The sequence below is a fragment of the Rhinatrema bivittatum genome, chromosome 3 (genome assembly GCF_901001135.1).
Source record: "Rhinatrema bivittatum chromosome 3, aRhiBiv1.1, whole genome shotgun sequence".
In the NCBI taxonomy this organism is placed as follows: domain Eukaryota; kingdom Metazoa; phylum Chordata; class Amphibia; order Gymnophiona; family Rhinatrematidae; genus Rhinatrema; species Rhinatrema bivittatum.
Window position 1 is genome coordinate 482,888,923 of NC_042617.1, and position 18,006 is coordinate 482,906,928.

The following is an 18,006-nucleotide window of genomic DNA, read 5'->3' on the forward strand; positions in this document are numbered from 1 at the left end:
GACCATACTTTGACTCTCTCCTTGTCCAGACCTCAGTCTTGCTTGCCACTACTTCCAGCCTGCCGCCAGTTCTGAACCTAGCTTGCTTAAAGATGCCTCTTCAGCCTTTGTCCTGGACGTGGCTCATTCAGGATTCAGCCTGCTCTTGCTCGGGTTCCCTCTGTCAGACTGTGTTCCTATTGGCACCCGGGTCTCCGGGACTCTGCCTCGTCCAGTACAGAGTGTTACCTATGCTAGTTGCTGCCTCTGGGCTGACCTTGATCCACCCATAGACAACCATTGAAGGAGGCCACCTAAGTCCAGCTGGCCCCGGCACCCAAAGGTTCAACCCACGGGGAACGAGGACTGGTATTGGTGAAGCACCAGCCTGCCTCTGTCCGTCAGCCCTCTCTGCCTGTAGACGGTGGGGACCTGTAGGATCCCTCCTACGGGTAGCATCAACCCCACCTCGGCCCAAGGGTCCATCTCCGGCGCAACAACATCCAGAGTAAGGTGGATAAGTTATCTAGCTAACTTATCTGTGCTATGAAAAGCCAAAAAGACTGCCTCCAAAATTATCTGGCTAAGTTTTATCCAGCTAACTAAATGATAACGTGGAGGTGGTCAGCCATCTTGGATTTTCAAATCTTGCATTTGTCAGGTTATATCTAAACTTAGCCAGACAAATAGCATTGAATATGGACTTCCTTATATTTTGGGGCACAACTCTTTCTATGGACTGTCCCCTTGGTCTTACAGATTAGCTTGTCCCCCATTAGCAGAATTTGGTTTTCAGACTTTGTATTGAGTAGAAAGGTATTCTGCAGTCTCTGGGAAAGGTGGAGTGAGTGTTACATGCATTTTTGGAAATCTACATATGTGTGCGATTTTCCACCCCTGTCCTCTCCCCAGCCAGGAGAGTGCCTCATCTTTTTAATCCTTCTAAAACTATGCACTCTATGAAATACAGTACATATTTCTAAGCCGGATAGAGGAGGGCGGTTTTCAACCATGACAATTTAACCTGCTAAATGACTTTGAAATTTGCCCTCCACATATACATTACATTAGTAACAGCTGCAAATGTCAGAAAGTTATTTTTCTTTTCTGCTGGTAGTTTTGTTTAAAAAAATTCCTGGCTCATGCTTTTCTGCTCTCTGGCTCAGCAGGGGCTAGGATTCTGCAGAATTTGCAGTTCCTAGAGGGGAAAGAGTTGTAGTCAATAGGCAGTAGCAACACCTAGTGCCCAGATTCATGTCCCATGATTTTTGGAAGGAGTCCTGTGCATGACCTGCAGCTGCGGTATGTCACAATGAGAGAGGATATAAGGAGAAGGAATCCCTGGATCATTGTAAATGAAGGCCCAGGGTGCCAGATCCCAGTCCTGATTCCGACTGAGCTGGAAGCCAAAGCAGCAGGAGGAAATTGCTGGGTCAAAAAAAAATATGGTATTAACACTCAATTTACTAAAGGAATTTAAAACTTTTAGTAACTCTGGCATCAAAACTGAATTTAAGGCAGATGCATTAATGGTGGTAGTGTGGGACAAAGGCGCATGATATTTTTGGGTCCAATTTCATCAATTAGTGCCAGTGGGTCAGGATAGAAGAACACTGCCTTCTGCTCTCACCATTGGATTGAAGAACTCAGAGGAGGTAGGTGAGGGGGCAGAGAACTATGACTCACTGAGGGGGAGCTGGTCCAGAGGGGTCATTTCAGTCAATTGGGAGAACTGAGGGACAGGATGATCAGCTTGTGGGGATGCTTCAGTTATTTGGAGGAATTGCTTCAGAGGGGCTGCTTCAGCCACTTGGAGGTAGGTGGAGGTCTTTGCAAATTGGCCTATTCTGATGATGTCTGGAAAGTGACTCCCTGTATCCAAAAAGGGAGAATCAGGGACATACATATAGTAATGAAGTGGTAGTAATACCTGATTCTGTGTGAAGCCAACCTGAAAACCCACATTAATGGGATTTTTTACTTTTCCTTAGATATCTAGGACCTGTGAATCACAGTTTTCTAACAATGAAGGTGATTATTTTATTTCACAAAGTTGACGTGTATCTTTTTGTTGTAAATATTCTAGGTTCCAAATATGAGTGAATTGAGCCTTAAATCCTTGGGCTAAAGATACCTTATAAAGTAATGAAAGGCCTGGTGGTACTTTGCTTTCCCTACTTTAACACAAATGTTCAGTCTGGCCTAAAAAAGGGCTGTGTTATATGTCTAGAGCAAGGAATATCGATAGATATAGCAACCTGTATTTTTTCCCTTCTGAAGACCCAGACCTCTGGTCTATAAGGGATGCTTGAGTCCAACAAGAAACTTCAAAATAGAGAGTTTTTAAGCTCCTTTGTGCTCAGAAGACTAATAACATACAAAGACCTTTTCTGTCTCTGAATGCCATGCCTCACAAAGGCAGGTGGGTAAACATTGTTCACCAAAGGACTGGAAGGTTATAACCTTTGGCCTCAAATACAATAGGACTGGAGAGTTTAGGCCAATCTGCAGGCATTGTACACAGTTGTTCTACTTTTATACACTGAAGATTTAGGCTGTGTTATAGTTGACAGTCTGATTGTAACAAATGGTTTTGATTGTTTTATAAAATAGTTTGTTTGCAATTCTTCAAAATGGCATTGGAACCGCCCTCTCCCTTCCCCTTCCCATCCTATTGAGTAAAGAGTAATGAGAAATTGTAACAAAATCAGCACCTTCCTTTTTCATGGTAATTAACTGGAACAAGCAAGAAGCCAGTCCCTGGATAATTTTAAGCATAACAAGTTAGGAACCTGTTCTTTCATGCAAGTTCAGAGCTATGTTAAGTACAAAAGAAATCAGTTGTGGAGCAATAATCTTTGCCTGAGTTGAGAATGCTGCACAGCTTGCGTGTCTCACAGAACAGTTGCATTGATCATGTAAATTGTTGCATGTTTCCAGTGAGAAATTATTTATGTTCCACTAGATAAATAGGAAAGTACTATCAACCACAAAGCATAAAAAATACTAATCTTTAGCTGCTGTTTTAGGTCTCAAGGAGAGTTTGCTAATTTTTTGACGACTTGTTTGATGAAAATGTCAGAAAGGCAGCCAAAATACAGAAGTTTGTGTGTTTGCATTTCCCAACTCTCCCACCCACCGCTAGCTCATCCTTTAATTTATAGGCAGGAGATATTTTTACACTAAAAAAAAAAATAATAACAATAATAAAAAAATAATCAGCCTTTTAACTTAAATTCAGAAATTCCCCACACCTTATCAAAAGTTTAATCATTCCCTTGTAGGTCACTATCAGATATATAGTGAATATGCTAATACATTTAAAGGACTCTAATTGAATGCAGTCCTTCTCCCATAGCAACCTAAAATTTAACTAGGAACTGAACAAATTTAAGATGAAGGCAGCAGGTTAGCAGCAAGAGGGGGGGCCTTCCAGTCTTCTGCATCGAGTGTCACATGTATGATTTTTTACCCGCCGGTGAGAAATTGTGCTTGCGCATCCGATGCAAAGAGCTCCTGTCTCTCAGAGAATGAGTCCGATCTCTGGAGGCTAGAGTGGCAGACCTGGAGGAGATGAAGCAGACAGAGGTATATAGATGAGACCATCAGGGCATCGTAGCCAAGTTCCAACTCATGAAGGTCCGATCATGAAGGTCTCATGATCGGAGAGCATCAACCTGGTGCAGCAGGAAATGATCCTTCAGCAAGGATCTGCTCTCAGGTGGTGCATTTTCCTCTTGCACCGAGGATATGTCTCCCAGGGCTACTGCCCAGGAGAGAAGGGTTAGGTCAGCCATCATAGTGGTGATTCAATTACTATGAATGTAGACAGCTGGTTGGCTGGTGGGCATGAGGATCGCTTGGTAACATGACTAACTGGTGTGAAGGTGAAGGACCTCATGTGTCACCTAGACAGTGCAGGGGAAGAGCTGGCTGTTGTGGTACTTGTGGGCACCAACAACATATGAAAATGTGGGAGGGAGGTTCTGGAAACCAAATTTAGGCTCTTAGATAGAAAGCTGAAATCCAGAACCTCCAGGGTAGCATTCTCTGACATTCTCCCTGTTCCATGCGTAGGTCCACAGAGGCAGGCAGAACCCCGGAGTCTCAATGTGTGGATGAGATGATGGTGCAAGGAAGAGGGATTCAGTTTTGTAAGAAACTGGGGAACCTTTTGGGGAAGGGGGACTCTTTTCTGAAGGGATGGACTCCATCTTAACCAGGGTGGAACCAGGCTGCTGGTGTTAACCTTTAAAAAGGAGATAGAGCAGCTTTTAAACTAAATCAAAGGGGAAAGCCTACAATCGCTCAGCAATGCATGGATCGGAGGGAGGTACCTTCGAAGGATACTAATAGAGCATTAGAGTTAGGACATCCCAACAGAGATGTTCCAATAATAAGAAAAGTAGTCCAAGTGCCTATAATTAAAAACTCTCCTGAGCTAAAAGATTCCAATTTATCCATGTCAACTGAAAAGAAAAATGTTAATACAAACAAAAGCACGCTTTGAAATGTTTGTATGCTAATGCCAGAAGTCTAAGAAGTAAGATTGGAGAATTAGAGTGTATAGCAGTGATTGATTACATGGACTTAATTGGCATCTCAGAGACATAGTTTAAAGAGGATAAACAATGGGATATTGCTATACCAGGGTGCAAATTATATTGCAATGATAGAGAGGAGGATCTTGGTGGTGGCATGGCGCTTTATGTCAAGGATTGCAGAGTCCAACAGGATAAAGATCCTGCATGAAACTAAATGCATAATCGAATCTTTATAGGTAGAAATCCTTTGCAAAGTTGGGGAAGAATATAATGATAGGAATATACTGGCATCCACCTGGCTAAGATGGTGAGGCAGACAGTAAAATGCTAAGAGAAAATAGGGAAGCTAACCGAATTGGTAATAATGGGAGATTTCAATTACTAATAAAAAACGTGTCTTTTTATCCACTGAACAATGATCAGAAGGACCTCTGACTCCGACAAAGAATACAGGGAAGTACAATTCCTTGGATTTTAAGAAAAATGCAAAAAATTTAAAAATTTCTATGCAAGAATTAGACTAATGGACCTATGATTAAAAAGGATCCACATAGGTACGAAACACAAGTGCATACTTGCAGCACCATGGGTGTTATGAAGGTCCCAAATTCACAAATGATGTGTGTGTAAATGTTAAGTTTAAGAAGCAAAGGCGGTGGTGTGGACGCTGAAAGACTTACTGGGAGACAGAGGAACCAATGCTAAGCTGTTTGCCCTGCCGGGTGAGACACCAAGCCTTTACCTGTGAGCCAGCGGAACATCTGAACTCCGCCCCCGACGACCCTGACGTCAGCGGAAGGGGCACAGGCGCCTACAAAAGCGGCGCTAGTAAACTCTTCAGTGCGGTGGTGTGGATGCTGAAAAACTTACTGGGAGACAGAGGAACCAACGCTAAGCTGTTTGCCCTGCCGGGTGAGACACCAAGCCTTTACCTGTGAGCCAGCGGAACATCTGAACTCCGCCCCCGACGACCCTGATGTCAGCGGAAGGGGCACAGGCGCCTACAAAATCAGCGCTAGACCGGCGCACCACAGCTGCCGGCGCGCCGCCAAGCCGCGCGCCCTAAGGGGCGCGCCGGCTTGTTCCGGCTTAGTCCAGCGCAGGACGCGGAGGGCGGAAGAATATCAGTGGTCCACACAATTCGCCATAGTGAGGATCCAAAAGGGCCGACAATTAGGAGGTACGTGTTGGCTGTTCTATCCTGCTGTCGCGCTCAGAGTTGAGTCTTGAGCGCATTTCATTTGACATTTGACATTTGACTTTGTTGTATATGGGGAGGAAAAGGAAACCAAGGGCGCCTTTCCCAACGACCCCCTCGGCACAAATTTCCGGCCCCATGGACGCCCACGATGCCCGTAGTAGCCCTATACCGGTGAGCCAGCCGTTAGATGGAGGAGGAGGAGGAGAAGTTGAGCTCCCCTCCATTTTAGGCTCTATGTCACCTTTAAGCCCGGTAAGAGGATCGCCTCCCCAAAATCCAGCAGCTGAAGTAAGCACCCCGAGAGCTGTGGAGACGCCGAGGACCTTGGATGTTACATCGGCGAATCAGTTTGGGAACAGCGGGGTGAATGAAAAAGCTGATAACCCATTAATCATCTCGAGAGGTATGGTGGGAGGAATGCTCAAGGCGGAGAAGGATTAATCATAGAGGGTGAGATACAGGAAATAACATGGCCTGAATTACAAATACCAGAGCTGCCTCCAGTTCAAAGACCAGGAGAGATTTCATTGCTTTCGATATGGGAAGCAATAGCAGAGTTGCGGAGCTCTTTAACACAGCAGTTAACCCCCATAGTTAAGAGGTATAATGAGATGGGTCATAAAGTTGCTGTTATGGAGCATTCTACTATTGATTTGAATCAACAAATGTTAAACGTTCGAGTACAAGTGAATGCAATGCAGCAATCGCAAGATGCATTGATTAAGGATAATGTTAATCTAGCGTTAAAAGTGGAATCATTAGAAAATACTGTTAGAAATAAAAATCTGAGAATTATAAATTTCCCTAAAGTTCCACTAGTTAATCCTAAGGATATGTTCAAAAGGTATCTAACTGAAATTTAAAAAATACCGGAGAACGCCATACCTCCAATTGCTAAAGTTTTTTATTTACCACCCTTTAGGAGGGTATCTAATGCACAGAGAGAAGGTTTAGATATTATACAATCAACTGAGACTCCACCATTGGATTTAACTGCAATTATTGAGACTTCTGACTCTGACATTGCTGTCCCAGCTACCTTAATTGTATCTCTTGTCTTAGAGCCAGATAGAGATTGGCTACTGAGATTGTTCTTTAGGCATAGATTAGAACTGTTTATGCAATTTAAGATAAATATGTTTCCGGATGTATCTCGTCAGACACAAAAAAGACGTAAACAGTTTTTAGTATTGAGAACAGCTGTACAACAGATTGGGGGGCTTTTTATTTTGAAATTTCCGTGTAAATGTCTGGTCAAATACCAGAATGTTTCATATATATTTTTTGATCCCCCCCAACTGTCTCAGTTTCTTGCTGGAAAAATTCCTCTTCCTAACTCTGTGGAAATTCCAGAACCGTAGTATCTTGAAAAGAAAGGTCCCTCAATAATATATGTGCTAATACACCCTAATTGTTAAATTGCCATATAGTTTATATTTGTTTGTACTAATTTCTTAAAGTTGTGTTTTGGATCCTCCTAATATTGAGGACTTAAGATATAAAGCTTCTCTTTTCATTCCCTGGTGAAGAAAATATTCTTCTTTTTGTTTTGTTTATGTAAAGCTTTATTGATTTCACACAAGATTTCTTGTATTGTATTAAAAATTCAATAAATAATAAATAAAAAAAAAGAAGCAAAGAAATTTATAGCACCAAAAAAAAACCAACAAAAAATTGAGATACAACATTTTTCTTGAGATTTCAGTTACCCCAATATTGACTGGGTAAGTGAAACATCAGAACATTCTAGAGAGAGAAAGTTCCTGGATGGAATAAATGACAGTTCTATGGAGCAATTGGTTCAGGAACTGATGAGAGAGGGAGCAATTTTAGTTCTAATTTTCAGTGGAGCGCAGGATTTGGTGAGAGAGGTAACAGTGGTGGGGCCACTTGGTAATAGAGATCATAATATTATCAAATTTGAATTAATGACTGGAAAGAGGACAGTAAGTAAATTCATGGCTGTAGCACTAAACTTTCAAAAGGGAAACTTTGACAAAATGTGAAAAACAAATTGAAAGGTGCAGCTACAAAGGTAAAAAGTGTGCTAAAGTTGTGAACATGGTTAAAAAATACACGTCGGGTGATATTTCACCACTCTCTCAACAATGGCATAATCTACACACAAATATAAGAGAAGTCACAAATCTTTATTAACAAAATTCTCACCAAATCACATTAAAAGTGTGTCATGAAACTCAACCCTCACTCATTCACACATATTAAAATTAAACACAACAGTGCTGGGACAGGTTAAAGTCTGGTCCATCTTTGGGATTGTGCGGTGGGTCCGTTTAAAGTAAAAAATTGAAGTAAAAAATTGGAGAAAAAGTTGGTAAGTGTGAGAAAGGAGTGTGTACAGTTTGTCTTTACACTCAAGTTTTAGGGTTTATGCACATGGTGAGAGTTTATGGGTTGTTTCCTCAGATGGTGAAAAATCCCCCTGATGAAGCTGGTGACAGAGAAACAAGGGCCTCTTGTAGGGGTAACGTTATAGCGAAAGGCAATTCTTGTACCCAGCTTCTGTGAAAGAAGAGACACACAGTAGAGGAACTGAAGAAAGAACAAAGAGTGGAGGAGTAGCCTAGTGGTTAGAGCAGTTTTTAGCAGTGAGCTAAAAACCAGAAGACCAGGTTTGAGTCCCACTGCTGCTCCTTGTGATCTTGGGCAAGTCACTTTACCCTCCATTGCCTCAGGTACAAACTTAGATTGTGAGCCCTCTGGGGATAGGGAAATACCTACAGTACCTGAATGTAATCCACTTTGAAACGCTGCAAAAAGTGGAATGTTAAAAAAAAAAAAAGATGAGCAGGAGTTTTAGGAGAATGCAAACCTAAGTGGGTTTGAACAGCAGAGATTCATGTGCAATGGTGATATAAGATCAAAGCAACAGTATAGAAGTTATAATAAAATAGAGTGGTGAAGGAAGAAACATATTGTTAAATAGAGAGTTAAACAATGGTATTTTTAAGGTTGTAAGTGGCGTTATAAGCCACAGGGTTTATATACACATGTGCCCTGTTGTATTATGAAAATCTATTTTGATCCTGTTCCAGCACTGTTGTGTTTAATTTTAATACATGTGAATGTGTGAATGAGTGAGTGTTGAGTTTCATGACACAGTTTTAATGTGATTTGGTGAGAAATTTGTTAATAAAGATTTGTGACCTCTCTTATATTTGTGGTACGTTGTTAAAAAATACCATCCTAGAAGCATGGTCCATATGTATTCCTTGCATTAAGAAAGGTGGAAGAAAGGTCAAATGGTTGCTAGCATAGCTAAAAATTGAGGTGAAAGAGGCTAATTTAGCCAAAAGATCTTCATTCAAAAATTGGAAGAAGGAGCCATCAGAAGAAAATAGGATTAAGGAAAAGCATTGGCAAGTTAAATTTGAGACATTGATAAGACAGACTAAGAGATAATTTGAAAGAAATTGGCCATAGAGGCAAAAACTCACAATAAAAACTTTTAAAAATATATCTGAAGCAGAAAGCCTGTGAGGGAGTCATTTGAACGTTAGATGATCGAGAGGTTAAAGGGGCACTTAGGGAAGATAAGGCCATCGTGGATGGATTAAATGATTTCTTTGCTTCGGTGTTTACTGAAGAGGATGTTGGGGGAGATACCCATTCCGGAGACAGTTTTCAAGAGTGATGATTCAGATGAACTGTACCAAATTAAGGTGAACCTGGAAGATGTGGTAGGCCAGATTGACAAACTGAAGAGTAGTACCATACCTGGACCAGATGCAATATACCCCCAGGATTCTGAAAGAACTAAAAAATAAATTCAGACCTAATTCAATTAATTTGTAACTTATCATTAAAATCATCCATTCTACCTGAAGATTGAAAGATGGCCAATGTAACCCCAATATTTAAAAAGGGCTCCAGGGGTGATCCGGAAAACTATAGAACAGTGAGCCTGACTTCAGTGCCGGGAAAAATCATGGAAACTGTTATAAAGAATAAATCACAAAACATTTAGATAGACATGGTTTAATAGGACACAGCAGGCATGGATTACCTCACAAATCTCCTACATTTTTTTGAAGGGGTGAATAAACATCTGGACAAAGATGAACCAGTAGATGTGGTGTATTTGGATTTTCAGAAGGCATTTGACAAAGTCCCACATGAGAGGTGATCTGCTTTTGTGGATTGCAAACTGGTCAAAAGACAGGAAACAGAGAGTACCTTTTTCCACTGCTTTCACAGTGGAAAAAGGTAAACAGTAGAGTGCCTCAGGGATCTGTACTTGGACCAGTGCTTTTTAATATATTTATAAACGATCTGGAAAGGGGTACGACGAGTGAGGTGATCAAATTTGCAGATGACATAAAATTATGCAGAGTAGTTAAATTTTAAGCAGATTATGGAATAAATTGCAGGAGGACCTTGTGAGACTGGAAGATTTTGCTTCCATATGGCAGATGAAATTTAATGTGGACAAGTGCAAAGTGATGCATATAGGGAAAAATAACCCTTGCTGTAGTTACACAGTGTTAGGCTCTATCTTTGGAGTTACCACCCAGATAAGAGTTCTAGGCTTCATAGTGGATAATATATTGAAATCGTTGCTCAGTGTGCAGTGGCGATCAAAAAATCAAACAGAATGTTAGGAATTATAAAGAACGAAATGGCAAATAAAACGATGGATTTCATAATGCCGATGATATAAACCCCACAAAAATAGTGCAACTACACAAACCTAAACAACTAAACCCATGATATAACAAGAATATAAAAGAAATTAAACACAATCTTACAAAAAAAGAAAAAGAGTGGAAAAAAGAAAAAACAGCAGATAGGTTGACTAATTTCAGAAAACCATTAGCATACTACAAAAAAGTAATTCTCGACGCAAAAAAACAATTCTTCAGCCGAAAAATTGAAAAATCTGCTAACAACCCTAGAACACTATTCAACATTGTTAAAAACCTGACTAATGATAAAACAGAAACAACACAAATCCCAGAGGAGAATAACTGTAACGAAATAGCACACTATTTCATAGACAAAATAACAAACCTAAAAGCAAAAATCCCAAATTCAACAAAACAGGAAATTACAATGCAGACTAGAGATGTGACACCATGGCCCACATTCGATGAGGTATCAAGTATCGAAGTTGAATCCATGCTAAAAAATTTAAATCCAGCACCATATAAAATCGATACAATTCCTACCATAGACATAAAAAAACTAGCCAACACTGTTTCCCATACAATAACCAATATAATTAACCTTTCCCTGAACGAAGGATCAATCCCAGATATTCTTAAAGGTGCAATAATCAAACCCACATTAAAGAAAAGAAACAGTGATCCAAATATACTAAGTAACTACAGACCTGTCTCAAACCTACCCCTACTTGCTAAATTGATTGAAAAAAACAGTACAAAAACAACTAGCTGAGCATTTAGACAACAATAACATACTTTACCCCTCACAGCACGGCTTTAGAAAACACTATAGCACCGAAACATTACTAATCTCTCTAACTGACAACGTACTACGAGGATTTGATAATGGGAAGCACTACATCATGATACTACTAGACTTATCAGCAGCGTTCGCCACAGTAAAACATAACACACTACTAAAAAGACTAGAAGAAATAGGCCTAAAAAACAAAACAATAAAATGGTTCAGATCTTACCTAAGCAACAGATTTTTCCAAGTTCAGATTAAAAACACAATATCAGACAGAATTGAGCTAAAAAATGGAATACCTCAGGGATCCGCACTCTCGGCGACAATTTTTAACATCTATTTGCTGCCTCTATGCCACCTACTGGCTGGACTAGGTATCATACACTACATATATGCAGACGACATCCAATTAATACTACCAGTAGAGGACACAATTGATAAGACATTAAACCTAGCATTGATGTACCTAGACATAATTAAGCAATTACTAAACCAAATGGAACTAGTAATTAACATTGAAAAAACTGAATTTATACACCTACGGGCGGATTTTAAAAGCCCTGCTCGCGGAAATCCTCCCGGATTTCCGCGAGCAGGGCCTTGCGCGCCGGTGCGCGCAGAGCCCCGGGACGCGCGTAGGTCCCGGGGATTTTGGAAGGGGGCGTGTCGGGGGCGGGACCCGATGACGCGGCGTTTCGGGGGCGGGGCGCGGCGTTTTGGGGGCATGGCTGCGCCCTCCAGAACCGCCCCCGGGTTGAGTCTCGGCGCGCCAGCAGCCCGCTGGCGCGCGTGGATTTACATCTCCCTCCGGGAGGCGTAAATCCGTGGATAAAGGTGGGGGGGGGGGGTTAGATAGGGCTGGGGGGGTGGGTTAGGTAGGGGAAGGGAGGGGAAGGTGAGGGGAGGGCGAAAGAAAGTTCCCTCCGAGGCCGCTCCGATTTCAGAGCGGCCTCGGAGGGAACGGAGACAGGCTGCGCGGCTTGGCTGCGCCGGCTGCCCAAAATCGGCAGCCTTGCGCACGCTGATCCAGGATTTTAGAAGATACGCGCGGCTACGCGTGTATCTTATAAAATCCAGCGTATTTTTGTTTGCGCCTGCTGCGCAAACAAAAGTACGCGATCGCGCTGTTTTTAAAAATCTACCCCCTAGAGCGTAAAAGCTCTGAGATAATTAAAAACCCAATCAAATTTAAACAATCAAGAAATAGTACTAACCGAGAAGGCACGGAACTCAGCCTGAAGCAACACATATTACAAAAAACTAGAGAAGGATACGCCAAACTAATGGTCCTCAGGAGGCTTAAACCCCTATTAACCCAAGCGCACTTCCGAACAGTCTTACAAGCACTTATATTCTCAGGCACAGACTACTGCAATACTCTATTTCTGGGACTACCATACTCAACAATAAGACCTCTTCAGATATTACAAAACTCGGCTGCCAGAATACTGACTGGTAAAAACAAAAGGGAACACATCACTCAAACAGTGGCCGAATTACACTGGCTGCCAATAGAACAAAGAGTGCAATATAAAACTCTATGCACAATTCACAAACTGATTAACGAAGAAAAAGCAGACTGGTTGAACACAGCTCTACGCTTACATGTCCCACAGAGAAATCTTAGATCAGCCAACAGAGCTCTACTAACTAGAGATGTGAATCGTGTGATCGATCGTCTTAACGATCGATTTCGGCTGGGAGGGGGAGGGAATCGGATCGTCGCAGTTTGGGTTTTTTAAATATCGTGTAAATCGTGTAAATCGAAAACCGGCACACTAAAACATCCCTAAAACCCACCCCGACCCTTTAAAATAAATCCCCCACCCTCCCGAACCCCCCAAAATGCCTTAAATTACCTGGGGTCCAGTGGGGGGGAGGGGAAGGGGGAGGGCGGGAAAACCGGCACACTAAAACTACCCTAAAACCCACCCCGACCCTTTAAAATAAATCCCCCACCCTCCCGAACCCCCCCAAAATGCCTTAAATTACCTGGGTCCAGAGGAAGGGTCCCGGTGTGATCTTTTACTCTCGGACCTCCAGGTGCGTTGTAGAAATGGCGCCGGCGCTACCGTAAATGTTTTGGCACTTAGTAAGAATTTAATCAAATACATATACGCGTGCCGCCCTGTAAACCGTAGTGATGGTGCACTACTAAACGACGGTATAGAAAAGATTTTAAATAAATAAATAAATATCGCTCCATGGTGAGACTGCATCTTGAATACTGCAAGCAATTCTGGTCACCGCATCTCGAAAAAGATATAGTTGCGTTGGAGAAAGTGCAGAGAAGGGCAACCAAAATCATAAGTGGCATAAAACGGCTGCCCTATGAGGTAAGGCTAAGGAAATTAGGGCTTTTCAGTTTGGAGAAAAGACAACTGAGGGGGGGATATAATAGAGTTCTACAAAATTATGAAAGGACTTGAAAAAGTTAATGTAAATTGGTTATTTACTCTCTTAGATAATAGAAGGATTAGGAGGCACTCCATGAAGTTAGCAAGTAGCTCATTTGAAATGAATTGAAGAAAATCTTTTTTTTCATTCAGAGCATAGTTAAGCTCTTGAATTCATTGCCAGAGGATGTGGTTACAGCAGTTAGTGTAACTGGGTTTAAAAAAGGTTTGGATAAGTTCCTAGAGGATAAATCCATAAACTGCTATTAATTAATAAGAAATAGTAGCTTAAGATTTATTTAAAGTTTGGGTACTTGCCAAGTATTTGTAACTTGGATTGGCCATTGTTGGAAACAGGATGCTGGGCTTGATGGACCCTTGGTCTGAACCAGTATGGCAATTCTTATGTTCTTATGTTCTCATTTAAGTAGAAATAAAATGGTGACAGGAGAATAGCCATTTCATTTTCTTAGAAGCATGAACTTCTTCGGTGCTTTGTAGGTTATGATGTTACCTTGTTTATAGCAGCAGGAGGCATACATGAAAATCAGGTACAGAAAGTGAGAGAAGTGGTAATGATAATTGGTTTTGAAAAGGCTGAGTTTATAACAATGTATATGTGCACTCATATATTAAAACATAATTATCAGGAAATGGTATCGGATTTAAAATGTGCTTATCCTTTTAATCCACAGGCTCTTGCTCGCCATGGGCTTCAGCCTGCATGATAGCAAAAGCACCCTAGTTAACCTCATTTATCTTTTCTACCTAACCTCCCTATTTACATTTTATTCAAAATCTATTACTTCATTTTTAAACATTCATCTTTTTCTTTTGAAAACTATTTTTTATACTTAGCTTGGTTGGCTTATTTATGTTTATAGCACTCCATTCACCCAACTCAAGTGCTTCCGAGTTAAATACTCAAAACCTGACATTGACAATGTTTCAGTGCCAACAGACACCTTTTTCAGGGGGCAAATTCCAATCACTAAAAAGGAAGCACAAAAATCAGTCATCACCAATACGTATCTAAAGTTAAAATCAAGAAAATGCTACTCCGGGGCTACCTACCGACAACCAGCCTCTCTGGGCTCTGCTTAGCTTTTTTTCAAAATGGTGACAAGCCATTCAATCTCCCATCACCCACCAAAATGTGAAGGCCCAAATGCAGGGACCTTTCTACCTGTTAGAGAATACCTCATCAGCTATTAGAACACTGACCAGTCAACTTCTTTGTCTAAGCCAAACGGGTACACTGTTTTTAACTTGATCCATTTTTGCTCATGTTTTATTAATACCAAATCATGGTCACCAACCCATTCAGGAGTTGACAACATTTCCAATATGGAAAAGAATAAATCTTCAAATATATGACCTAACTCTGTACAATGCTCAACTAATGGTGCTTCCAATTTTTGGCAATTTAGAGAACTCCGGTGCTCAGTCATTTGTATATGTAGTGCTCGTTTGTTTTGCCCACTGACAACAGTTTACATGGGCACCATACAATGTAAACCACTCTGCTAGAATCACATTTGTGTCTGCTTGCCTCTTTTTTTTTTGCCTTCTAGTAGGTATATTTCTGCTTTCTTCTTTTTCTCACTGTTGGTTTCACTCACCCCAATCCCCCCACCCAATGTTCTTCTCCTCACCTATCCATTCTTTAAACTTTATTTATTTATTTAAGTCGTTTCTATACCGTCGTTAAGTAGCTTCTGTCACAACGGTTTATAATAGGCACATAGAAATAAGGATACTGAAACATTACTTTTCACAAGTGCCATATCGGTCCGGTACATAGTTTTTTTTAAAAATAATTGGAGTGATACAATACTGTTCGGAGTTTTTTATTTTTTTCGGAATTACCTTATGCCTTTCTTCTACCTCTTTTCTCCTTGGTCTGTCCTTACCGAGTCTTCACCCTCTCTTCTGCTCCCTTTTACCTTCTTGACTTCCCTTTCTGCCTCCTTTCTCTTCATGTTTTCCTTTCTTCTTCTCCCCTCCTTTCTCTTATGTGCTGCTCCTCCTTTTCCTCCTATTGGTGGCCCGGTGAGCTGGGCTTTTGGGGCTGTAGCCACTGCTCTTTTTCTTCCTTTGGTCGGAGGCCCAGCAGGATGGTCTGGGTTTAAGCACTGCTCTCTCTTCCTCCTGTCAATGGGGACATGGCTCTGTAGTATCTGCTATGGCTGCTACTTCTATATGTCCTGCCCCAGTGTTAGTCAGCAGCTATATGCAGACAACCTACACTATTCATTTTTCTTCCCATTCATTCTAAGGCTTCTTTTGTCTTTCTGTCTGCCTTATAGTTCTCACTATTTGATTTGGCAACCATTTAAAATAGAATCTTTCAAAACTTGAATATTTCTTTGTTTCCACCTACTATACAATGTATCACATCTGCACGTTTGCCTTACATAAGAACATAAGAACATGCCATACTGGGTCAGACCAAGGGTCCATCCTGTTTCCAACAGTGGCCAATCCAGGCCATAAGAAACCTGGCAAGTACCCAAAAACTAAGTCTATTTCATGTTACCATTGCTAGTAATAGCAGTGGCTATTTTCTAAGTCAACTTAATTAATAGCAGGTAATGGACTTCTCCTCCAAGAACTTATCCAATCCTTTTTTAAACACAGCTATATTAACTGAACTAACCACATCCTCTGGCAACAAATTCCAGAGTTTAATTGTGCGTTGAGTGAAAAAGAACTTTCTCCGATTAGTTTTAAATGTGCCACATGCTAATTTCATGGAGGGCCCTCTAGTCTTTCTATTATCCGAAAGTGTAAATAACTGAATCACATTTACCCATTCTAGACCTCTCATGATTTTAACCACCTCTAGCAAATCCCCCCTCAGTCGTCTCTTCTCCAAGCTGAAAAGTCCTAACCTCTTTAGTCTTTTCTCATAGGGGAACTGTTCCATTCCCTTTATCATTTTGGTCGCCCTTCTCGGTACCTTCTCCATTGCAACTATATCTTTTTTGAGATGAGGCAACCAGAATTGTACACAGTATTCAAGGTGCGGTCTCATCATGGAGCGATACAGAGGCATTATGACATTTTCCATTTTATTCACCATTCCCTTCCTAATAATTCCCAACATTCTGTTTGCTTTTTTGACTGCCGCAGCACACTGAACCTGTGATTTCAATGTGTTTTCCACTATGACGCCTAGATCACTTTCTTGGATGGTAGCTCCTAATATGGAACCTAACATTGTGTAACTATAGCATGGGTTATTTTTCCCTATATGCATCACCTTGCACTTATCCACATTAAATTTCATCTGCCATTTGGATGCCCAATTTTCCAGTCTCAGAAGTTCTTCCTGCAATTTATCACATTTTGCTTGTGATTTAACTACTCTGAACAATTTTGTATCATCTGAAAATTGGATTATCTCACTCGTCATATTTCTTTCCAGATCATTTATAAATATATTGAAAAGCACGGGTCCAAGAACAGATCCCTGAGGCACTCCACTGCCCACTCCCTTCCACTGAGAAAATTGTCCATTTAATCCTACTCTCTGTTTCCTGTCTTTTAGCCAGTTTGTAATCCACGAAAGGACATCGCCATCTATCCCATGATGCCAGTGGGTGAAGGGAGAGGGAAGATGATGATGCCAGGGAGCAGGAGAGAGGGAAGAGAAGAAAAGGTGATGATGCCAGAGGATGGGGGAGAGCGAAAGGAAGAGAAAGTGATGCTGCCAGGGGATGGGGGAAGTGAGGGGAACAGGATGCCTGGGTGTTGAAGGAGACAATGTAGAAGGCAGAGTGAAAATGATGATGCCAGAGGTTGGGGGAGAGAGAAGAGAAGAGAAGGTAATGATGATGCCAGGGGAGAGGAAGAGAAGTGATGATGATACTGGAGGGTGGGAGAGAGAAGGTGATGAAGTGCCAGGGGAGGGAGAGGAGCATAAAAGAAAATGACGATGGTGAAGATGTTGGTGTGCCACAAAGAAGTGAACCCTGTGCCAGGTGTGCCATGACACAAAAAGGTTGGAACCACTGTTCTATGGGCAGCAGTCTTCAAACAACATGAAATCAGCTTACAATCTTGGCTTAAACAATGAATTGCCTATTTCAGAACAAAGACATTTTCTAAATGAAAATTCCTCTTCTAGTTTGCCAAGGACAAGGGGCAGGTGACTGAAATAGCATTTTGTTTTTCTTTGCAGATGAGTACAAGAGTAAAGTAGCTTGTGAAGACGACAAGCTGAAGCTGACCTGTAAGAGAAGCATGGTCATAGCCATATATTCTGCCATCTTTGGAAGATCTCAGGGAGGTAATCTGGAATGCCCATATCAAAACTTTGGGATGCCCACAATAGGTAAGATGAGTACACTTAACTTATACAAATATTTCTCATATTTTCCACGGGTGTGCACTTTCATATTGCTTTGTTTTTTATTATATATTTCTTATTAATTGGTTGTTTTGT

General features: G+C 41.3%; 1 protein-coding gene across 2 annotated transcripts in view; it reads left to right on the plus strand.

The window, feature by feature from the left end:
• Nucleotides 1–18,006, plus strand: part of EVA1A (eva-1 homolog A, regulator of programmed cell death) — an 816,740-nt gene that overhangs the window by 333,762 nt on the left and 464,972 nt on the right. For both annotated transcript variants that reach the window (XM_029596048.1, XM_029596047.1), the window contains exon 4: nt 17,743–17,895. In XM_029596048.1, coding sequence (XP_029451908.1) covers nt 17,743–17,895 — 153 coding nt within the window. The remainder of the gene's footprint in view (nt 1–17,742; nt 17,896–18,006) is intronic.